The sequence below is a fragment of the Sipha flava genome, unplaced genomic scaffold, assembly GCF_003268045.1.
Source record: "Sipha flava isolate LNK unplaced genomic scaffold, YSA_version1 207_pilon_pilon, whole genome shotgun sequence".
NCBI classification, from domain to species: domain Eukaryota; kingdom Metazoa; phylum Arthropoda; class Insecta; order Hemiptera; family Aphididae; genus Sipha; species Sipha flava.
Window position 1 is genome coordinate 770,485 of NW_020272813.1, and position 26,986 is coordinate 797,470.

General features: G+C 27.8%; 1 protein-coding gene across 1 annotated transcript in view; it reads left to right on the top strand.

Moving 5' to 3' along the window:
• LOC112682651 (RNA-binding protein Nova-1) overlaps positions 1–24,821 on the top strand; it is a 79,320-nt gene extending 54,499 nt beyond the window's left edge. The window contains exons 2-7 of the mRNA XM_025553324.1: positions 6,141–6,290; positions 11,202–11,353; positions 11,435–11,588; positions 11,705–11,869; positions 11,948–12,116; positions 20,819–24,821. Coding sequence (XP_025409109.1) covers positions 6,141–6,290; positions 11,202–11,353; positions 11,435–11,588; positions 11,705–11,869; positions 11,948–12,116; positions 20,819–21,404 — 1,376 coding nt within the window. The 3' untranslated portion in view covers positions 21,405–24,821. The remainder of the gene's footprint in view (positions 1–6,140; positions 6,291–11,201; positions 11,354–11,434; positions 11,589–11,704; positions 11,870–11,947; positions 12,117–20,818) is intronic.
• Positions 24,822–26,986: the final 2,165 nt, after the last annotated feature.

The window sequence follows — 26,986 nt, forward strand, 5'->3', positions numbered from 1 at the left end:
ATATAATATAATATAATATTTAAAATATGTAATGTTATTTTACATAGTTTTGATTGCTAAATACTACATTTGAAAACGTTTCGAATTTTACATTAATATAAATAACGAAAAATGCTAAATTGCTCACAACATTTTAACTGTCAATAACGGTTAACGGAAAATTTTTTAAACGTTTAAATTTGTATAACGTTTAAACGCTTAAATTGATAACGATTAAATTCTTTATAACGTTAAACGCTCAATTGCTTATAACGTTTAAATGTCCCATAACGGTAAATAATATATATTATTTTAATTTAAGCTCGGGTTTTAATTTTTGCTTATAATATAAATATTCAAAATTCATTTATTCTACCTAAAGAAATAAATGAAAATAATAAAATTAATTATAATAAACATTCTTTAGCTGGAAGAGGTGAAAAAAACGTAATGAAAATCGTATAAACCAAAACCGGAGTCCATTTAAATTGTGTTATAAATGCGTATTATCACATACAATAATATAATTCACATTACTTCCTATAGTTTGGGTAATTTAACATATAAATACGAGCATTATTATTCGTCTCACTTTGAGTGTGAAAAAACGGCTAGAAGGAATTTTAGTTTATGTTATGGTAATGGCAAAATATCTTAACCGGGGTACAGTTTGTTTATTGAAATATTTAATTTATTTACTGATGAAAATGAAGAGTCTAAACAATTTAGAGAAAATTTACGTCAATATAATACAGGGGTGGCCAACATGACTATGTACACGAGCCACATGTATTAATAAGATTATATTAACAGTCAAATTATCTAATCGGTATTTTTATACTACAAAAGTAATTAAGAAAGCTAACAGTCGATAAACATATATATAAATAATTAAGTCAAAATATCGTTAAAATTTGACTATTGATCATCTCACAGAATTACTAAGAACTACTCTTACATCAATTCAACCAGATCTTAAGAAGCTTACTAAAAAAGGTGTAATGAAAAAAATACTACGCAAACAAATTTAACTTAATGTTTAATTTTTTAATTTATTATTCATATAAATTAATTTTTTTTTATGTTTATTAATCTGTACACTATATCCTTATATCTATGCAATAAAATTTTTTTTTTAGTAAATTTATGCAAAGAAATTTAAATATTTTGGTTTTTGTAAATAAGACCGCGAGCCGTAATTTGGCCACCCCTGATATAATAGTACGATGTCATTTATCTATTTTGGTTCTCAAATAATATTATCATCGGAGTATAGGTCTTATTGTTTTAAAATATATGGAGATATATAACATCGTATTAGCTCCCTTTATCCTATCTCTGGTATAAATCTATTGTAAGGTTAAATATATAATTATATTAGCAAACAAAGTTAGATTAAACAATTCATAAAATGTATTACTAAAATTTTATATATTTGATAAATTACTTAAAGTATTATCTAAAATTAATTCATATGTTTAGTCTTATAAAAAATTGCATGAACTGACGCTTCAATGTGAGAGTTAAATTACTATTAATATGGTTATGCGATTTTATCAAGAACCTAGAGAAGATTTCCATAGGTACAATGTTTCAACAATTTCTGAAATCGCAGCAATATTTGAATCATCAGATGGTCCACCTCATTCACATAAACATACTAGTTTATCCAAAAGAAGGAGATATATAAAGTATTGGTTACGACAGTATGCATTGTGACCCTATGATTTACACTTTGATATGGCCGTACAGTGAACCATATTGAAATATAAATATGCAGTATAATAGTAAATGTAAAACTGACATAAGATGCAATATTTTCATGCGTGAATATATTTCAAAAAAAGAGGATTATGTTCATTTGTTGGTAGTCCTTGAGGTTCATTATAAGTTTAGAGATGTTAAGGATATTGAGAGAGTTGTGTTCGCAGAAATTCCTGATCCAAATCATGATAGTACATTGTATAAAATTTAGTAAAAAGTCATATTTTACACGGACCTTGCGGGAATTTAAATTTAAAGAAAATTATATGAATAGAAAATAGTCAGTGTAAAATATAATTCCCTAAATTATTTTCAAGTTGTACAAGAGAAAACTACAATAGAAATCCTGCGTATATGTGATGAGATAATGACCAAAAAATAAGTATAATGGTTAATGGAAAATTTATTGCTATTGAAAATAGTTATGTTGTGACGTACAATAACTTTCTATTAAATTACTTTAAAGTTCATTTACATTTTGAAATTTATGCAAGCGTCCACAGTATCAAATACTTACATAAACATATTTATATAAAAGTCATGACGTGTTAATCTCCAAGTTATTATCGACTAAAAATCAGTGAATTATGAAGTCTCAGCTTATTTAAGTACTAGGTACGTTGAATCATGTGAAGCAGCTTATAGAATGATTTCATACAATATGCATGAACAATCTCATACTGTAGTACGACAAGTGTATTCCACCAATGACAATGCAGCAGAAGCTTTAACGCACGTAGAGTTGAAAAGTACTACATTAATAGGATGGTTAAATTTAAATAAAAATAAAGAAACTAAAAGTCCATATAGTCATTCCGAGACATCTATTCATTATGTTTGGAATGGGAAGCAATGGAACAAACGAATTAAATATCTTCTAGTCATTGGCAGAATGTACCATGTATCATCTTTTGATGGTGAACGGTATTATCTAAGATTACTTCTACTCCACGTTATTGGTGCTAAATCATTCGAAGACATTGGACATATTATGGTATAACATTTTATACCTTTAAAGTTGCAACTAAAAACTGAAATTTGCTCTTAGATGATTCAGAGTGGTATTGTTATTTAAGCTAAGTCTCTGTTTTTCAAATGTTCAAGCAAATTCGATAAATGTTTGCATATATATGTATTTTTCAGAGACCTTATAACGCTAATGTTTTATGGGAAGTATTTAAACATGCAATAAGTTAAGACTTTGTACAATTTTCTAATGCCACTATTGCTTATGAAATAACTTAATCAGATATTTCAGCTACATTAAAATTGCATGGTTAGTCATTGACATCAATTGATTTACCAGATTATAATGTTACTGTTATAAATAGCGAATCAAATCAACAAAGTACATTACCATTATCTTTTCAACGTGATTTAATTGAAGTGCGAATCAAGAACAATGTGATATTGTAAATAATATGAAATAAGTGAGTCTTGTTAATACAAAAGGTCCTAACGTATGTTATATTGATGATCCTGGAGGTACAGTGAAAACATACGTTTAAAAATGCCTCATTAACAGACTAGCTGAATTATCCGTCGATGCCGGGTTAAATTTATATAAATGGGTTATGATGTAATTCCGGTTACTTGGACTGAAATAGTAGCAATATGGTTACCCGGAGGTCGCACAATACATAGTCGATATTAATTACCTTTAGTTTTAACAGATATTTCGGTTTCATCATCGAAGGTTAATAGCAAAGAGACATCAACTATTCGAAAATCAAAACTTATTATTTGTGACGAAGCGCCTATAGCAAGTGCGTATTCGTTAATGGTTGTTAATCGATTATTAAAAGATATAATGGAAAACTATGTTTTCTTTTGTGGAAAAATTATTGTCTTGGGAGGAGATTTTAGACAAATTTTATCAGTTTTCCCACATAACTTTAGACAGCTTACTATTCAAAACTGTATAGTGTTCTCCGATTTGGCCGCCTTTTCAAATTCTTAAACTATTTAGAAATATGCAAGTAAACCAAAATTAAATTAAATTTTCTAAGTTTTTGTTACAAGTTGGAAATGGCGAATACTCTCTAATAAATCTTGACACGAACGAATATTAAATTGAAATAAAATCCTTATTATTAAGTGATAAAATAAAATATATATTTGGATATAATATTTTTAATTTATAAAATATTTCTATTTTTTCACAATTTGCTTTTTTGCACCTAAAAATAAACATTGTGATGAAATAAATTATGCAATTGTTATTATGTTTGCAGGTTAGTTTATTATTTTCCATTTAATGTTTTACCTAAACATTAATTGCACATTGTTATTACAATATATACATAATTTATATTTATTCAATAAATTATTTATTTATTTATTTATTTATTTAATTATTCAATAATTTTATTTTTCTTTACTGTAATCTGACATCGACGGGTAACAGTATGTTTTATTAAATAATAATTTTAAAAGTATTTCTTTAGTTTACATCTAAAATTATTTAGTTTTTCTATTTTAGTATAAATTATACCTAAATGGAGTTTATGGCCGGGTTCTGGAACATTGGCCAAAATTAAAACCGATTGTAATTTCACTGGAAATGGTTGACTACTAGCGTGGGTTATTCTGCCAAAATCACTAGCTCATTTGCCAAGGCTTTTTAAACTCAAATAATACCCTTGTCAATGAGTAAATCAGTGTTTTGTAATGACAAGTACTTTAGTTTGTAAATAACGAGTACCTTTAAAGATTTTTTTTTGGTTTTGATTGGTTTTGTTCTTTGTTATAAATTATGCAAGAATTATCTCTGAGTAGGTGATATATATATATATATATGTGTGTGTGTGTGTGTGTGTGTGTACATGTGTAATAAATTCTCGCTGTGTCGAATCTTAAGGCGAATAGAATGTTTTATCGAAAAATTCGAAGCGTGTATCAACGCTCGACAAGAATTATCTGTAGATATTTTAAGTGTATATATGACGAGTGTATGTAGTATATGCATGGGTAAATGTGTTTATTGATTTTAAATGTTTCAGTAAACAACATTTCACCTACTATATGCTATTAAAAGCAGTGGTTATTTGTTTTTATTCAAAGGGCCATAATACTTTGTATTTTGATTACTTAATCAATATTGGTAAAATATTAAATGTGTTAAATTCTTGGTAAAGTGAAAAATGAATAATAATGCTTGAATTATGTAAATTTTCTAAATCTGTACTTTTAATTATGATTTTCTGTAGAGGTGTTTTAATAATTTCAAATAGATTTGTTGAGTAACTGGGAGATATAATTTAGCAGTTATGTTACAAAATGTTAAATAAGTAATTTTTTAATTTCATAAATATATAAAAAAAAACTCAAAAAATATATTTGAATACAGTTTTTTTGGTGATGTAAAAGATTTTGACAGGCTACTGAGGCTAGTATTTTTTAGTTTAAAGACGATAATAAATCATATTATTAGAATAAGATTTTAAATGATAAAAATTATTGTATAAAAATAAATTCTTATAATAGTATTTTCGTTCAATTTTTAAATATTACTATAAAGAAATACATTTTTGCTAAGTTATTTGTAATATTTTTATCATAAAATTACTCGTGAACAAAAATGTATTACTAAATTTTTAGTTTTCAAGATTAGCAATAATAAGTATTTTGTATTTTATGTAAGGAAAATATATTTTGACGTATTTATTATGAAGTATAAAATCTTGAAATAAATAGTTGTTTTTACTTTCAATATTATTTCAGGTTATTACTTTTTTTTTTCAAAATGAAATAATTAAATGTAATATTGATAAATTTCGGGTATAACTATTTTTTTATTGGTACGCGTTTTTAAGTGATTAAAAATTTGAGAAATTACCATTAAATAAAAGTAAAGTATTCACTTTATTGATGGACCTATGGAACATTTGGAAAATCGTTCATTATAAAAAAAAAGTTGTATTTGTAGCTTATAGAACATTGCTTTAAACAATTTTTTTTGTTATTTTTACATTCATATACATATTCTAAATTGAAATTATTCTTAAGTGTCATTCAAATTAAATTAATAACATACATTGAAAATCTAATAACTGTATACGAACTAAATACCAAAGGATTTAATTATCTACTCCAAATTGTATAGGTATAATTTATTTTTATGTACATTCATAATATTATTATTATTATAAATTATAATGATTAATTGATTTTTTTTCATTATAATGTACAATCTTAACATAGTAATTTTAAATTGTATTGAATAAAATAAATTATTGATGATCTCATGAGGTCCTAAAGATATTTATTGTTCATATTTTATTTCAATATTTGTAATAAAAATAAGATTTATAGATTTATTTAAAAAAAATGTAATTCCATATTATTATTATTATTATTTTATGCGTTAAATTGAAAACTATTTTTTTCTTTTTTAGGAAATTCAGATGGAATGTATCATATGAAAATTTTAATTCCTTGTATTACCGCTGGTGCTATCATAGGAAAAGGTGGAGAAACCATCGCACAACTACAAACAGAGACTAATACAAAAATTAAAATGTCAAAAACAAATGATTTTTATCCTGGTAAGTTGATTAACTTAATAAAATCTTTTTTTAATTTAAATATATAATAGTTAAATTAACTGTTCTAATACATTTTACTTAATTCAGGCAATGGATAGACTTACAAATATAACAACATATTTTTTTGCTCAATTATTATAATTCTGCTATGAAACGGTTTAATTAGCAACAAAAATATGTAAATAAATAAATAAAAAAGACTTACACTCTTCTAAAAAATAAAGTGTAAATATCACCATTCTTAAAAAAATCAGTTACATTTCCATAAAATTGATTTTATAAATATCTAAAAATAATTTTAAAAATTTGAATGGAAGTAAAATTATTTCAATTTCATCACTTTGCATCTTATTTTTAAAAAGCAAATCCCTTTCCACTTAACATAAAACGAAATGTATACCCGATTGAATAAGTTCATGTTTCTTCCTGATCCGAATATCAAATCCCTATCTTTATATTTAATTTCATGTATACTTTTTTGTAATATGTAAGGATCGTATTTAAGCCGTGGGGATAAATACAAATTGAACGAATCTCACTGGATCGATTTTAACATTTATGTATAGGTACATATACCATTAATTTTATGAAAACGACTGACTAGCCGTTTCTGTATAAATTTGAGTGTCGATTAATTACCATATAATTTGGGGAGATAATACGTATTTTTGAATAGCTACGTAGTACATTTTTGTAATATATATATATTCTTCCATAATTTTTAACAGAAAAGCATTTTAATATTGATCTTGACTGTAATTGATTATTATTGAACATCATTTTTGCTGTTTCTGCCAATCAAATGAATCATAGGTACGTTTATTATATGTGTTGTAAATATTTTTATACATTTAATTTTTGAATCTATCAAATTAAATGGGAGGTATTGTTTTTAAATGGGTTTCCTTTCTCCTGATCATTAATCCATTATTATATTTTATTGTGTAATGTCGTCTACTTATTATGCTTATTTGTATAGATTTTAAATTAAGTTAATTTAATAATTAAATTTAAATTAAAACAAAAAGTTTCAGTTATTATTTTCATTTTGTTACTTTCATATATCACTTATTTCAAGCATAAAAATGTATAATTGAATTAAAATGTGTATACTATAAATTGTTGCGATGCGAATATATATTTCATGAAACGGTTTCTTCGTGTAAAATATTTATGTAATTTTCAATATTTCTGTCTTATTATAATATTATTAAGAGAGTAATAAAAGATACATAAATATACATAATACACTGATATTGGGTATTCTTAAAGACAGTTATGATTAATATAATTTAGCTTTATAATTTTACAACCGGATGGATTGGTTGAATTAATGAACCAATTTTTGTGAAAAAAAAATAATCACTTAAATTTAATCATTGTAGTAACATTCAAACGCTTAAAAAAAAAAGTATTTTCAATGTATACAAAATCGTAGTTAAAAATTTCATTAGGAGGGAGGACAAATATTTATCAAAACATGTTTAGTGTTATTCTTTAAGTGTATTTTTCAATTTTTACATATGTCAAATTATTTATCTTATTTTATGGTCTTTAATTATAATTCAGGAAGTCAACACAAAAAAAAAAAAATAATCATCATGATATACTTGAAAATATTCCTGTAAAATTATTTATAGGAAATGATCATTTGAACACTTAAAATATAATTAAAAAAAAATATTAAATATTGTTAAATATGTAGCTAAATATATAGCTAAATTAAAATTTTAGTTAAAAATTTATGTATTTGTTATTTATGGTAATGAGCATGTTGTCCCCTACCACCATTGGTTATGCTCTTGTAGGTATGTATATTCGATATTTTTTCAAGAAAGTTAAATTAATATATGAGAAAATTTGTTTTAAATTTTCATGTATCGAAACACAAAATCGAAATAATTATAAAACTAGAACAGATAGTAAATTAAAAAAAAATAAAAATAATAAATTGTTATGTGCCAATGAATAGTGCGAATGTATAAAAATAATAATTCGAAAATTATGAAATTTCTATGATAACGTAAGTACTTTGTAAATGTTTGAAATCTCTCCAATTAATACATTTAGAATCATAAAATGATCAATTATTTGATACAAAAAACAAAAATACAATAGAATAACCGTAAAACTGTTGAGAATATTAAAAAATGACATCCCGAAAGTACCCCATAACAATATTAGTTATTGAAATCAATTTCTACTCTTGATGATCCGTGTTAGCTTTCTGGCGAAAACTATTCAGCTAGACACAAAAAATAAAACAAACCACCATAACCAATACATTTCTCGCTTCACTTAAAATCAAAATCTAAAAAAAAAAATAAAAAAAAAAAACCTAAAACAGCTAAATGGGTGTGGGTTATTATTGTTTTTATAAATATAAATTATATTGAAAATCCATTGGACGCGAAAATTACTCACTAATATTAAATAGCGAAATGTAATTAATATTAATTATTATTTTACGGACCATACAGTATTGTTCTAACATACTAGTTCTGAACTAATAATGAGCTATAGTGTACTAAGATGTGTGCCCGCGTTTGATTCTGAACACTCGAATTCGGTAATATTCAATATTGCTTGAACAGTTTCCTCACTAACCACTAACTACACATAATCGATGCGCGCGTATTCATTGGATTTAAAATAATTAATGCCAAATGGAAAGCTGACGCCGCGAACTACGGATACAAATTAGTATGTGCGATTTTTCCAATCTTATATCATCCACCCTCTAACAATTGGGTACCACACGTGGAATGGTTCTATTTAATACTCGGACCAAATGCAATTCTGATATCCTATAACGCGGAATTACTTTTATGTTTTTTACTACGTTTATTATCCCCAACTGTTCGGAAATTAGTTCAAATGGTTTTCTAGAACAAACCGTATCTATTATTAACCATACATAATATGCTTTTAGTGAACTTCAGCGCGAAATAGTAGTGTAGTTTTAAAATTAGAGACGTACAACGTAAGATAAATGTATTCCAAAAACATAGGAAGCTTAATTTACTTAAAAACTATCAGAAACGTGGTTTTTGTTAAGCGCTTATTCTTTAAAGTTTAATTTCTATTTTTAGATATTAGATATAGTACAATTTGTGTTAAATTTTCAGTTCATAAACAACCACTGAAAAAACATAACTTCCGACACATATCAAATTTATTATTTATTTTATATTTTTTATTATTATTATCAATTTAAAAAATACACAAAATATATTTATACTTATACTTATTAAAAAAAAGGCAGCGGGGAAAGGTGACAGACCGGACCTTCCAATTCAGGCAATTAATTTTGTTTTTTTATTTATTTATTTTTTATTTTATTTAAAAATACGGGATGAACTCTATAATACAAGAATATTCAATATACAATGATAAAAAAAATAGTATAAGCTCTGAGTAAACGAGGCTCAATTTTAAAGGGAAAATGAAGAGTCAGTGTTGGCAATGCGCATAAGACGGATCGGCGAGTTAAAATATTAGTTTGAGGAGAATAAGGGTATGTGGAACGGAACAGATGATCGTGTGCGGCAACAGGGGATATTAAACGAAACACGAGATAGTGATTCGTGACTGTCAATTTTAGAAGAAAGAAGATTAGAAAGAAATGCAATGTTAATTATAGTTATGATGTTAGAGTAATAAGTTTTTAGAAAATTCTAATAAACTAATTTCCAATTAATTATCACTTAATATTGAGTTTTTTATTTGAACTTAATCGGTGATTGTTTAAAATGGTAATTATATTTGTATAATAATAAAAAATAAAAATATAATGTAATAGTATAAAGCAGCGGTTCCCAAACTTTCTTCCGCAGTGCCTTTTTTTGGACTCAATTTAGCCACGGTGCCCTGCTGTGAATAACATGAAAGACAAAAAAAATACTCATTGATAACTAATTTTATTAATTTTATTAAAATTTAACTTCATTATAAATTAATGCATTTTAAAACCTAAAAATATTATAAAGTTAAAAAGAGAATGTCCGAGTATACAATAGAAAATATTTCATTATTTGAAATAAAGTTTTTATAAAAACAATAAAGAAAATAAATTTTAAACATTATAAACTATTTGTTATGAACCATAGACCACGGTGCCCTTAGAAAGTGCTCACAGTGCCCCTAGGGTACCGCGGTGCTCAGTTTGGGAACCACTGGTATAAAGTAAAAATTAAATATAGTATTAGGTTTTTCTTTAAGTTATTAAAATTAAGTGAATTCAATATTAATTTGTATGAAAAAATTAAGTTGTTAACAAACTATTAAAACACCATCGATCTTACACGCGGTGTGTAGATTTTATAATTACTATGGAATTCAATTTTAAACAGCATTACCAACGGTGCAAGTGCCGCTTCGCGTTTTATGAACTTCAAAAATTATAATTAGTAATTCGTGTCTATCGTTTCAATTTTCGCACGCATTTGCTCGTGTCAATGTAATCGCGCAATAGACTATAATATTGTTGTTAAATATACTTTACATTTTCTAATATTAACTTAATCACGCATTTAGAATTCGGAAAACAAATTTATCATTATGTCTACTTGAGATAGATATTCTCTTTTTCTTCTCTTAATCTGTTGTCGAGTCATTATAAATTTTCACATTTTCGAAGCTGAATGCTATTAAACCTTCTATTAAAAATATATGACAAATAATTCAAATAGATCTATTGTTCTCAGATATCTGATAAAACGATTGTAAAACAAATCAGTTGAAAACTATAGAACAACCCGATCAATTCATATTTTTTTTTATTATATCAATATATTTTTTAATTATTATTGGTTAGATTAGTTTTTTAGTGTTTGCTTATATATTTTGATTTTAAGTGTTGGTATAGGTACATATATTCATATCATAGTTATAATTTATCAACAATTGCAGGTACTACCGAAAGAGTTTGTATTATATCCGGATCTTGTTCCGATCACATAATGGCCGCGTTAACGTTCATCATGGAACGAATTCGGGAAAAACCAGAGGCAGCAAATAGGGTACAAAATTCTGCTGATGCAATTGCAGACCGAGAAAAACAGGTTTGAACACATATTTCAAAATAAAAAACACTTATTAGTAGAATGCAATTAATAAATCAGCAATAACGATAATAATTAAAGGTAAAGATTCTGATACCTAACTCGACGGCGGGTATGATCATCGGAAAGGCTGGGGCGTATATTAAACAGTTGAAAGAAGACAGCGGTTGCTTTGTACAGATATCGCAAAAAGCAAAAGATACGACTCTTCAAGAACGGTGTATCACTGTCTCAGGTAAATACTTGTTTGTAAATAGGTTTTTAAATTTTTTCTTTTATAATATCGTTGTACTTATAATTATCATTATTTATTTTATTGTTTTCCATTGCCTTCCATTACGCGTTCCATAGGTGACATGGAAGGAAACAAAAAAGTGTGCTCTTGTATATTAAATAAAATAATTGAAGATCCATTAAGCGCATCCTGTCCGAATTTAAGTTATGCCGATGTAAATGGGCCTGTGGCGAATTTCAATCCAACAGGATCACCATACGCCCTGTCTACAACTAATTGCTGTACGTTTCACCCTACATTTGTGTTTTATTGTACTATTTTAGTAAAATCTTTTAATTAACTATAATTTTACATTTCAGCTAACAATCAGACCAGCTACAACTTAAATACGTCATTATCTACACAGGATGTCAGTAATGGGATATTCACTAATAAATTCTTAGATAACGTAAAGCCATTATTAAGGTCTAGCGGGTATCCTGAAACGGCCGTTAACGAAATAGCCGTTGCCTTCTTGACATTAGCCAAGTAAGAAAATAAATATAATCTCTTTTTTTTTATTAAAATATTTTTTCGTCGACTTATATAACAATTCACAACAGTACTCATATAATAATTGAACATGAAGATAATTTAATCGTGTATAAATGAAATGCATGGACGATTACTGATAGATAAGTTAGTCATTGAAACCCACTTATATGATATACATTAAAAAAAAATAAAATCGATATTATTGTCTGGTCAGTATACCATTGCATTATTATTATATTTGGCCGATAAAATATAAATTAAATATAATTCAATATTAAATATTAAATGTTAAATATTCGTAGTGATTTATGAATATTTATGTAGCCTAATATTTATATATAGATATTTTTATTTTTGTAATCTGTATATTTACAATCATAATAAGGGATTAAACTAATATAGCCCTTTTTGATTATTCGGTTGTCAAAATGCATGTTAAAGTTAGTAGTTCACTATAATATAATACAAGCAAATACTCTATTAAAATTCTTTTACTTCTATGTACTGTATATAAATGATACGACTACCCGAGGTTAATCAGGCACAAGTGAAACCGTTTTATTATTTGTATTTCTATTATTCATGTCGAAATTAAAAAAATTTCAATAAAAAAATATGATGGCTCATCAATATACGCAATCATTATTTATTTTGTGTATACATTTTTTTCATAACACATACTTATAGTACCTTAATTCAAAAATAGGATACTGACGGTATTCAGCACTTATTGTTTGTTTGAAAAAAGCATTAAATTTTGGCCGGTCACACGTGAACCCTTTAAAAATCATTCACAAAATCACATTGTATTCTACTTGAATGTTTATAAATAATCATTTTATAAGAAAATATAATTTGAAAATGCTTAATCCTTCTGTTTTATAGGAATTAATTTTTTTATTTAAATATGATATTTTTTATAAAATTAAAGTAAAAATAAAACAATTTGTATTATATTCGATTACATCAAGATAGTAAATAATTTATACATTATATGAGATTATTTAAAGAATAATATTTTGTGTAAAAATAGGGTATATAGGAAATAGATAGGATAATTATTTGAAACATGGCTGATAATATTCATATTGTAATATACATTATTATCGTATTGATTTTAAAATTAACTTATCAGACGTTTGTATGCATTTGTTTTTAGGTAAGCATGTTACGTAACGATTTCTTAATCTTCGCGTAAAACAATATCGCATTAAATGAAGCTTAATATAAATTACTAAATAATGTATAAATTTTGAACAAACTCCACATTTAAACGTGTCTAGTGAATTATTAATTTTTGTACAGTTGGTTTATTTTTCATAAGAACTTTATATAATTGTTTATAATTGATAGTTGATCGATGAAAATCAAAAAAGGTTGCTGACATTTTTACAATTAAATGAATTGTATCAATATTTATATAAAAATCATGAATTTATAATTTTTTGATTGGTACAATGCTATTACATTGTTTACCGATGCCATAGTACGAGTACTTATTGGCACACGATTTTTGTCTCGCGTATGGTATTTTATTCAATTGGATAACAATTTTAATTTCGCGGTGCATTTTAAGTGAAACGCACTTTATTATTCAATGTACTCACAAAGGGTCTTGTGATTAATCCAATTTACAAAGTAATAGAAACATATTTTATATCACACGCAAGAAATGACTAATTTTCACTTCAGAAGTCGGAGTAGGTAATTATATTATTCAACGGTTTTCAATTGTGTGCTTTTGTAATTTTGTAAAATATAACTTCGAAGCCATTGTTTCACTACCACGTAATTTTGTTATATATATATATATATATACTTAAAAAATATTTTCATATTTCGTCAACGATTAAGAATGTATTGTGTAAATAAATTAACTTGAAAAACCATAAATAAATATTTCCTTTTTTTTTTTAAATCGTAATAAAATGCTAAAATAAAAAAATAAAATATTCTTGAAATAGTATTGGAATTAAGTGGCCAGAATTTTAATAAAATAATGAATGAATAATTTTTTGTTTAAACTTACGCTTGGATAGCATTGGTGAAATTGTTTATGTTAAAAAAAATGTACTTTTCCGGTTGGTTAGTTTAGACGTCAAATCAAATGTAGTTTGTAGAAATCTAACACATCGAAATGTATTTCGACCTAATTTCGGTCGCAATTTTTTTACCAGATTTTAAAATTAATAAACAGTTCATACGTTATGGAAACTTTAAAATGTTATTAAAAGTGTTGAGCTTGAAATCGAATAAAAAAATCTCGGTATATTATAAATGTGTTTATGAGAAATTATTCGTCAGCCGCTTTTAAAAGTGTATTATTATTTTTTCCTTTCCTAAATAGAACCTAAAGAGAATTTATTTTTGGGATTTAAAACGTCATACATTTGAACTTTTTGTTCTACTCTAACCTAGTACAATGGGTGTATACATCGTGCGTGTTCAATGGTATAGAGGAAAGGGATGATAATTAACGTGGGAGCAGCATATTTTCAACTCGAGAAGTGTTCCGAAAACAAATCCAATTATGTATTTACGGAAAATAATATTTCAAATACACATTTAATTCAAACACAAACCGAGTGTAATCCGAATCCTCTGGAGTGGAATGCACTCATATGCATTACTGCCATCCACCCTTCCCCGAATTCCTTGAAAACGACTTGATTGAAACCAAACCCGCGTCATCGCGGAATGGGTGGATGTTATCTAATAGTAACAATAAGCAATATACTATGTAGTCTTAGTAATAATAATGCGACGATGATATTTGAACGTATCAGTTCCTGTTTGAAACTATTACTTGAACAAATTATATAAATATAAACGACGAACGTGAAATGTATTATAACAAAATGAGATTGTGGTGAATTCATATCTAAACTGAGGTAGTGATAAATTTTGAAATGATCGTCAAAAACGCAGATTGTGTTACGGGTTTTCTGCCTCCTTGATAGTGATTATATTTTACACGGTTCATGAGATTTTTGAAACTAAAATAAATGCATGTATTTGTAAATTATTTTTGAACTCTGGTGTTCAGATATTTCATTTTGTTAACGAATTAATGGAGAAACAATGTAAAATAATACGTAGATCGTACTGCCCGTGATGTTGGTAGAGCACTCAACAGTTCAACAACAGTATTTGACAAGATTCATCCAACAGTTTTGTCAGTTGTCTGTTCATCGAACTAAATTAGTTAAACTTTTGTTCATGCCGGAAAGGTTGCAAATTCTGTTTTTACTTTTATCTTAACGAATAAAATTAGTATTCCATTAAACAATCATCCGAATAAATTAAAAACTGACATAAACACAGACGGACTGTTCAGACAATACATCTGGATTGAACCCGTGTCATACGTGCAACTTCACACTGACACTAGATAGGGGAAAATGTAAGTTCCTACATGAGACCTAGCAGATAAAATAATATATATACGTTAGTTCCTACGCGGCAGATAAAGTTACATACCTATGTAAGTTCTACCCGGTAAAAATCAGACACGTAGGTTAGTTCCTACTAGTGATGGGAAAAGTCTGGATTTTATTGTAAATTCAGATTCCGGATTCTGAAATCAAAAACCTGGATTCTAGATCAGGTTTTTATTTTGAAATTTTGAATTAGGATGCTTTTACGTGTAAGTGCATTGATTATTAATTATTATCAAGTCATAATGAATTCACCTTTTTTAAATGAAATTAATACATTTGATACACTTAAAGTTTATGTGATTTTAAAAACTAGTGGCTAATACAATTTTATTTTAAATCGATTAATTTGATCAACCACTGAAAAAAGTTCCACCACTTTTTGTCCTACCTGTATTTTATGATTAATCAATAAACTTATTTAAATGAAAATTAATATTACAAAACCGCTCATACAAATACGCATTAAACTAACAATACATAAATTAATTACATAATATATATTTTATTAATTTTATATAAGTATATAATTATTAATGACAAATTTTAAAATTAGGATGGTTTTATTTATATTGATTGTAACTAGAATAAATTAACTAGGTATTTAGTAGATCAGTTAGAATATAGGGAGATAGTTTAGGTCAGTGCTTTTCAACCTTTTTAACAATGCGCCACACTTCATCTCTAAAAAAATTTTCACGGCACACCAATCCATATATTATGTGAACCATATTTTATATATATATGTATATTATTAACAGTCTACTCTATTTGACGATTATTTATTTTGAAATATATTAATACAATCGATCGATCGAGACGGCTGCGACGGGCATACTTACAATAAATAATATTATATGTATCTACGATTAGTTCGATCAGTTTTCATCTTGAATATCAATAATAAGTTGGTAAATAAATACTTATAAAACAATTTATCGCGGCACATTTAAAGGGCGCTCGCGGCACACTGGTTGGGAACCACTGGTTTAGGTTTTATACATAAAAATGTAATACTCTGATTAAAATTTTACAACCCAAAATTTGGATTTATTTTACATAACTATTTCCTACCCGACAGGGAAAAAATAATAAAAAATCGTATAATGTGATGATTTATATATTATAAGGGTTATTTCTATAACTTAAAAAATTAACATAATTGTATTGATTAATTTGTTTGTTGTATAATCTAAAAAATGTTTAGTTTATATAATTTTCTTTTTTAGTATATGTTTTACTGATTTTTGTTTTTGTGTTACTATTTGTGGTTTTTATTTTTACATACATATTTATTTGAAAAAGTTTGTGAAGTTCAATAATTTTAAAAAAATCTAGACGTTGGTTTGACGTTAAAAATTTGAATTAAAATCAAATGAAAACTTTCGCATGCAATCATCGTATTATATGAGAAGATTATTGCACCCACATTTTTGGAGGAAAAACATTATCATTTGATATATAATTTCTAATAAATAATCACAAAATTCAAAACTAAATCATTAGAAAAAGTAAAATAACCAATATACGTAAAACTATATCTATATATCCCAAGTATAGAATAATCACAGAGTAATTTTTCCACCGTATAAGAACTCATCAAAGTAACTCTTTTTTTTTCCACTTAGGAACATAACATTTGTAGAAACTAATGTATGTAATTGTTTAACTGCTACTATCGTGTAAGAACTTACTATTCCCCCACTGAGTGACGAACTCGCAGACGACAAGGGATTGCGCGTTGGTCAGAAATAATTAAACGCTTATGTACAAAAAAGAAACTTTTTACTTAACCCTGTGTTACTACTGTGGGTCTAATAGACCAAGTTGTAAATCCATTTGTTATTTTTCTTATGCTGGCTAAACTATAAATTGCTTTTATCCTAAATACCTTTATGTTGGAGGATATAAATGAGAATTACATCATTTGCCGATAAACACGTGTACCTAGTTGTTTGTTAATAATTTGAAATTTTATAAAATATTCGGTCATTAGACCCATAGTAGTATTAGTGTTATTGTATTTCGATCTAAGGAACCAATATGATATTATGTGTATTATAATATGTTGTAAGTGTATAATATTCATAACACACATACGTTATAAATAAAAAAGGAAATAGTTTATTTTATGTTACATATGTTATGGCTTATTATATGGTTCTTATTTTAAATTTTAGTTTGAATTTTTTTTTTTTTGTAAAACGAAGTACTATTTATGTCATGTTAGTTTTTTTATCATGCATATACATTATAAATAATAAAGAAAACTGTTTGTTTTATGTCAAATAAATGATTTAGAAGTATAATTGATTATTAGAGTTAAATAATAATCATATTTAAGGTTTAAGGTTTAAATGGGTCCAAGAGACCCTGAGTAGTAACAGTGTAACTATTGTGTGGGGTAGTAACACAGGGTTAAATGTTATAAATTTACAAAAAAAAATATGTATGTGCAAAGGGAATTGCAAGCCATGATTTTCTTTCTCTTTCTGTCACACGTACAATATAGGAATTTAGACTTTTTATATTTCTAACATGCCGATCGATCTATTGATGGGATTAGGATTTTGAAAACTGATTTAAATTCGTCATAAATTCTTCTTTAGAACGACTTTTTTGATTTTTTTCTCCTAAAATTTCACAAAATAGAACTAAACCAATTGGAAACATAAAATTTAACAAAAATTAATTTTTAGGTATTTTAAGTACAACATTTAAAAAGTTAGAAAATCGATCTAAAGAAGACTTTATGAAAAATTCATATCAGTTTTCAAAATCCTTATTGCTTTAATAGATCGATCGGTACGTTGGAAACAGAAAACGTCGAATAGAATATCAATGGCCGTTTGCCCGTTTTGCCGTTTGCGCTATATTGATTGAGAGGCCAACTTCACGTAGCCTCACCAAGTCACCCTAAAATTTCAAATTATATTACATTTTTTAATTTTACTCATATTACTTTCATTATTATAATTTTATGATTATGGAATTTTTAATAAATGTGTTTTTGGGAACATTATTATAAAAAAGGACAAAACTCCTAGTCGCGTGAGATTCCACGGTCGGGCGAGATACAGGTTAGGTTGATAATTTCTCGAACTGGATAAGAGTGCATTGGTATATTGTATTTTGAAGCAACGATAAATCATTGCATTAGTAACACGATTCTGATTAAAGCTTCGGTATAATAATTTAAAAAAAATTAAATACAGTCCTTTTTTCATTGATTTTGTGCATACTTGTTCTTTTTCATTACTTACACAGTCCATAATTTGTAGGGATCGGACCGCATTGAAAATTTTAACAAAGGTTAGTAGTAGATCCGAACATTTTGCTACATTTTTTTTTAGACCATATCAGACTTAAAATTTAAAATGTGTTAGAGTGAACTGAGACCTAAAAAATTTCGAACTGTAATAGTTTATTATAATTTAATAAATATTTTATTTAGTTCAACATTGACGATTCTATTTTGGTAAATTTATAAAATTTATTGATTTACTTGTTAGTTATTAATTATTATACAGTACTATATTTATATATAATGTCTTAACGGGTTGTGGTCTAAAATAAATGTATTGTTCATATTATACGTGATTTTATTTATATACCTTTATTGGTAATAAATATAGATTTTAAACTGCTTGTAGTACTTAGTACAGAGTGTACATGTATATAAATACAAATTTATTGAATGACGCAGCTAGGTATCTGTATTCAAGCACTTCCATGTCACCCACAACCATATATAAAGAAAATAATGGTAACTATATTTCTTGAAAATATTTTCGATAATAATTATTAATATGTACCACAAACGTTTTATTATAAAACCATAAGATATCTCTCTTCACTCAAAATCTAAAAATGAAAGACAATTATTAATTTAAATTACAAAAGTATATTATTTACATTACAGAGAATACTTGATTATTGCTAATCAAATGAACATATACAATTTTAATTATAATATTGTGGTCGAATAAAAATTGGTTTTATATAGATACTATGATTTTTGAATAGAACTAAAAAATTACCAAAAACCATTATTAAAACCATAACTTGAAACCAGGTTTTGATTTTTAACTAGATAACCTGTTATTTTACATTTTTAGTAAAATGTGTAAAATAGAATAGTATTATTCATTATTTCTATGAAGAATAAATTATTGTACAAATTAAGCTAGTATAAATATTTTTGAACCATCATTCTCACATTGCCCACTGTTATTATATAATAAATTTACCTACCTAAATATTATGATTCACGACTTATGAGTGTGACTAATGTCTTATGAGTTGTAGATATGTCTTAATTATAATGATGGTCGATAGCTACACAATAGACCTGTCCAGAGTCAGGACTCATGGATTTTTCCAACGTAAGACACTTTATAACAACAAAGATTTGATATAATTTTCTATTTGTTAATTACACATATATTATTTAAATAAAGAGCTATTTTTCGACATTTGTTGGAACGTGTTGTTAAGTCGTGGTTGTGCAACTGATGTAAATTTATTAATTTTATTTTATATTGCATTGAAAATAAAATGGCAACTTCAAAGGTAAGGTTTGATATTTATTTTTAAATTACCATTTACCGATAAATTATTATTTTATTCTAATTGATTAATATTTTTTTATTCACTAGTACTAAATATATGATTACTTGAAACCAATTATTTTTTTCGGAAATTACTGACTCCAGGGTAAAAAAAAAATTCTCTCAAAAATCCTTGTGAATTACAAATTATCAATTGGCAAAAATTTAAAAAGTTTCACGAAAATGTGGGTGGACTATGTTTAAGATAATAAAATGGGATTCATGAGTAGGAAATGGATAATTTTAATTTGACCACAATTTTATAATTCAATTTATATTCTTTCGCAGAAATGAATTAGTATATAATGGGTGGGCCAACTTCACGTGCATCGTCTAAATCCCTATATTGTGTGTGTGGTGGAAATAAAAAAAAAATCATGGCTTGCGATCCTCTAAGATTCTCGGAACGTAAACGAAAACAATATATTCATTTTCGGTAACACCGATAATTAGGCTCAAATTAGTATATGTTTTAATACGAGTTGATGGTAGTGAAGTTATCGAATTTATTTTAGACCTATTTGAGCGGGTCGCTAAAAAAGTTGAACAGTTGCAATTAACAGTTTATACTAGACATGCTAGAATTAAATCACATAATACCATTTAATTACATGTGGCCTGCGCCTTTGTTTTGTTTGTCCACCCGTAGGCACAACGTGCTAAGCCCGAACACCATCGTCGGGCTGATCAACCAGACGAGCATGTTGCAGCCAGCGCCGCCGTCGGTGCAGCACCACAACGGCACCGGGCTGCTGAGCACCGTGACCAACGACCTGTTCGACTTGGGCCTAGCGGGCGGCGCGATATCGATCAACGCGATCCTGTCGCAGAACGCGGGCAGCCCGACGCTGTCGAATGCCAACTCGTATGGGCTAGGCGTGGCGGCCGCCGCAGCTGCGGCCACACCAAAGGCGATCGGGCCCGCGGCCGCGGCTGCGGCCGCTGCCGCCGCGCTGTTCGAGATGACCACGGACGACCAGCAGTCGGTGAAGCGCGAGATGGACGTGCCCGAGTCCATCGTGGGTGCGATCATCGGCCCGGGCGGCCGGTCGCTGGTCGAGATCCAGCAGATGAGCGGCGTCACTATTCACATATCCAAGAAAGGCGTGTACGCGCCCGGCACCACCAACCGAAAGGTGACCATATGCGGGTCGGCCAGCGGCATAGCGATGGCCAACTACCTGATGCAGCAGCGGATCGTGGACGAGGAGACCAAGCGGGCCAGGGCGTTCTAATGCGCGTGCGGACCACGTGGTGCCGGACGTGCGCGCGTGTTGCGTCGTGGCGGTGATTACGCACACCATTTCGTCCGCATAGTCACTCGTTAAGTATTATCAAACACCATACCGCATACGCTCTCCTCGAATTCCACATGGTCGCTTTTTCCTCCACCCCTGTTCACGATCACCGTCCGCGCGATGGTCGTCGCGACGCCCGACCATACCGGCGGATGTTCAATTTTTTTTTTATTGTTCTAATGGTTTTTTTTTTCTAAAGCGTTCACACCGTCTACGGATTTATAACTATTTTTGTTTTAATTATTATTATTATTATTATTACTTTCATTATTATTATATATCCGTACACGTTCTCGGGCGTATATATCGAAAATGGCAACGGGCTTTATTTACCATAATTTTAATTTAATTTTTTTTTTCTCTCTCTCTCCGTTTAAGGTTATAATATTTGTCATTCTATCGATACGGGTGCTTTGAACAAACATCATCCCATTCTTTCGCTGCGTACCGGATGATCCCTGTGCCCGGTAGTTCACGGTACACGGGTGGCTCGGGTGATCGTATTTCGTCAACGGATACCGTTTCTCTCCTTCCACCTCCCTCGTGCGTGCTTATCCCCCAGCGAACCCGAAACATCCCCCGATCGGCGTCCTCCGTGGTGCATACCGGGGACCGCCGGACGGTTCTACGGCTTATGTAACTTTTCAGTACAAATGCGGGATGATTCCGACGTTCACGTTCCGGGATGGCGCTTATGCATGCTGCTTCCCTCCGTCGACCGATTCGAGTCGACCGAGAAACCGCTTGGGGTCGCGCGTCCCGGACGTCGTTTTCGCTCGGTGTTCATTTTTCCATTTAAATGCAGGAGAAGAAACGTTTCGTCGCATCTTATTGTTATTAAGTGTTGTTTGCATAAGACGTAATACGATTTCGATTAGGAGATGGTTCCGTTTGTTCTGTATTCGTAAGTACCACGGGAAATCGTATCATTCGAAAACATTGAGTAGCCCCATTGACGACCAAACTATGTTACCATGATATATGTATTTATGACTTATACTATTCATAAAAAAAATCCTATTATATATATAATGATTATGTATGTGCAGGGTGGGCCGCGGCATTATCCCGTTTCCCGTTAAGCAGCTTATCGATAAACGTGCCCCGTCCTGTGTAATACGAATTGTCTGTTGCAATATTCCAATTTTTCATTTCATCGAGTTTGCAACGCGTAAGACTGAGTCAATAACAACACGAACTAATTAGCACAGCAAACCAAATTATTATATGACGTTCATGCACATTAATTTCTGACCGATAGTGTTCTTAATGAATTTCCTACGTGAATTTTTTTCGTCCCGATAATAACGTACGAAAGCGCACGGATGCTCTGGTAGCGTACCTAAAATATAAGTGATATGTTTTTTTTTTTTTTTTTGGAACAGGGTATTAATGAATGAATTGACGGGACAGATCGAGTCGAACGTACGCGGTACACGGGTAAATACTTTGTTACACATCACTAATCGTGTTTTACTCGTGTACACCAATAATCGTCACTTCGGAGAGGGGGTAATTAAGAGATCTTATTCTTCATAAACTAATCATGCATCTATTCCGTGTGCATATAAGTATAAGGATTAAACGCATATATATATATTTAGTTGCATTTACATTATTTTATTTCTAAATTTATTATAATTTCATTTCACACACATATACACACATTTCGCGGAATCATTTATTGAGGAAAAACAATCCAGCTTATCGAAGAAATAAATAAATGTATCTATATTTTTGAAAAGTAAATTGCTCAACAAATCCTAACAAATCGTATAGCTGATAACTACGGACAAAAACTATTTAATATACTATCTATTGTTACCTCTGTGACGATGATGGCTATTTGTTTAATTTATTTGTTTTTATTATTATTTAATTTTTAATTTTTAACTGAACAATGTAATATAATAATAGAGTTATATTTCAAAACGTATTGGTGCTTTTTAAAAATAATAATTCGTTCATGTGAGTATAATATTATAACCCTTATGTAATCACATGTAGGGGACCGGTAGTAAAATTTAATAAAAAGTGCTTTTTTTTGACCCAAATCGTTTTCGATTTCAATGACAACCGATCTGGCCTTTTCATTAAATATTTGTCTGATATATTTATAATTAGTGTTCAATCAGCCTATGTTGTGTGTTTATAAAATGTTCGTTTATCTTTATTCTACAATCCGTCCTGAAATAACCGTTATTCAATGGTTTATATGACTACTTTATCATTTCATTTTATGAATTATAGTGTAAGGGTCATTAGGTGACACGTATGTATCTAATATCGTTCAAAAAAAAATTTTTACCCTAATGAACTAATACACTGTGCCATAAATTCGATCTCAGTGACATTTAAATAAACTATTTATTGATCTGAATATTAAACCTTAAAAAAAAATTAATGTCAATCTTTCCATACTTGTACTCATTTTTTTTTTTTTTTTAACTACATTAAATATAAGAATTTCAATTTTATGTGTGTAATTAAGTCTTTAGTGTATTTTATTGTCACTATTGATCACGTATAAAGGTTAGTGATATTAACGAAGAATAATTATAAATGACCGATTGTAAATTCAGGATTAGAAATTTTCATTTTAATTTCTTGGGGTTGTAGTTACGTAGAACGTTCACGGTAAACGTAATATTAATTTATAGGGTTGTAGAAATTACTTAATGAGTTCAAATACAGAATGACAATTTTTAACTAGATTATAAAATTAATTTATCAATGTAATTTTAATACAAGGGCTATTAAAATGTTTAATTATAGAAGCATTTTAAAATTCAAATACATTATATAAATAAATATTTTGATTTCGGGATGACACTGTATTTCGGCAATCAACATAAAATAATATCTAAAACAAATGAAAACTTTTTTACCGGTTAACGAACATATCACCCATTATATAAATTAATAAATATTGTGTATACATATACACATTGACCATGCATACCAGAATACATTATATACTTACCATTTTTTCAAAATCCTTGTGTTTTTTATTTTTATTTTTTTATTTATATCTATAACTCATTTGTCATCATTCCATAACTCATTTTCACACGTTTAAAACAAAGAAAATGTGATATTTAAATTTAATAAACTGTATAATTTTATTGTATACAATATACATTGTTTATCCTAAATGTAGGCACGTAGCTGTTGAAAAATTCCAAGCTAAAACACTCCTACGTTACAAAAAAAATAAGATCTTTACTCAGTATGTTAAGATAATATAAATGTGTAATTGTTTTATGTTTTAAGTTTTTATTTAAGGGAAATTATTATGTCAAACATTAATGGAATTGGTATAGAAATAAAAATGTATTGTGTTGTTACGGTAAATGTTGTTTTAATTTTTGTACATGCGTTTATCTTATTCCTTGAAAACATTCCTGATATCCTAAGTTAGTTTAATTGAACACACACAAAAAAAAAAAAACTTAGATCATCCAAAGAAATTATTATTTTCTATGCAGGGAGTATTTATTTTATCCTATATTCATTATATTATGAATAATGAATGAGACTTCCATCTTTTCGTTATAACACGTATGTACTTATTTACGTAAATAAGCTATAATAATCAATAAACATGACTTGAGGATAACAGATTAAGTATCGAGTATACAGTTAGGTATGAGAACTATGTATTTGTTTTCAAAATTATTATAAAGATGTCTATTGCTGCTTCTGTGTATATATATATTGGTATAAATATAGTGGTTAATCCACAAAAACATAACTATGATTCAATTGTCTTGCATAAAGATCGGCAGGGCACATATTTTTCCAATACAAATATGATATAATCGTTTTTGGCGCATTTAAATTTGTTGTAAGGATAAATTTATTAAAAATAGTTTTCCGAGCTCATTGTTTTCGTAGTTTATCTCTAAAGTAAAAACACAAACATATCTGAACAAGTTATTAAATCCTTTTTAATAAAGTAGTATGCTGAGTTTTCAAAACAATATAAATAGATATAAGTTTTTAGTTGACTTTATTTTCAAAATGATAAAATATAAAGATAATAATGTAATTAACATTACAATTATTAAGGGATAGCTTATCATTAACTTTTACTAGGTATATTTTGAGACTACAAAAATAAATTATAATATTATATGTTTTTTATATGAATACGAGTACATTACTACTCGTATATTTTTTGTGTGCAACGCTTTATTTATTTAATAAAATTATGTAGAAGTTGTACTACTTTAAAAATGAAATTTTTGATATACGGCGAAACAGGCTTGGTAAAAACATTTACGTAGGTATTCAAATACCTTTTTAAAAAAAATGTATTTGAAATATATTAGAATATTTTTACAAAAATATATTATTATTATTATTATTTATATTATATATTATTATTATTATATTTTTAAGTTTATTAAAAATTTTTTAAAATATTCGTAAATTCCATGAATTTTTTTTTTTTAGTGTGTTATATGAAGAATTTATTTGAAGTTAGAACGAGCTTAATATTAAATCATCGTTAGTAAAAATAGCAAAAATATATCAGAAACACGATTAAATTCGCAAATGAAAACCTATAATTAATACTCTGGTATTACATATAAGTTTAAACAAATGGGTTTTTTATAAACAGCCTATTATGAAATAAATTTCAAAAACCAATATGAAAAATATTAAAATTTAAAAATAAAAAAGTATTAGATTTATATTATATGGGGTTAGGCAATTGCGTTTGCAATTAATTAGTATTTTTAAATGTAACAAAAAATATGTTTGGTTATTTACCAATGTGCACTCTTATAATGCAAATTTCGTAAAAAAAAAAAAAATTTATAAACTATACTAGGTAAACTATACTAGGCTATACTAGGTTATTTTCATATCTTAAATAGATTTTATTCATTAGTGATGCATAAATGGACGTAACATGGAAATTTATTACGGGGGGAGGGGAGAAAATATATAATTACATATCTAACAAAAAGGGTGTCCACGGTCAGGGTTGGACTAGCTCTATAGCTCGGCCCGGGCAAAATAATTTCGAACTACTCAATAGAACTTTATAAATAGGTACCTAATCAAATTATTGTTTAACTGAAAATGTATTTTCGTAACTCAAAAAACAATTTACACATTAGTACATTTCAATATTTTCAGATTTAATATTAAATATAGTTTACGTATAATATATCTTATCTATAATATTGATATAATGACCTAACTAATAAGATTAATTTTATAACATAAAAAATGATTTGATTTAAATATGTTTATCCTTTTAATTTTAATTGAGTTAGAACACTAGTCAGCAACTAACGTCGTTTTTATACGGCCCGCAGTAAATGTCAAAATTAGCAAATGTCATTATACATACATTTTTTGTATTTTCTGGTCCTAGAACCATTTTTAATTTGAGAATTTGGCCCAAGAGTCCATAAAGATTTCCAACCACTGAATTAGAACATATTGTTTTTAATAAAATAATTACTTACCGGTAATATACTTGAAGTCGACAGAAAGGTTGG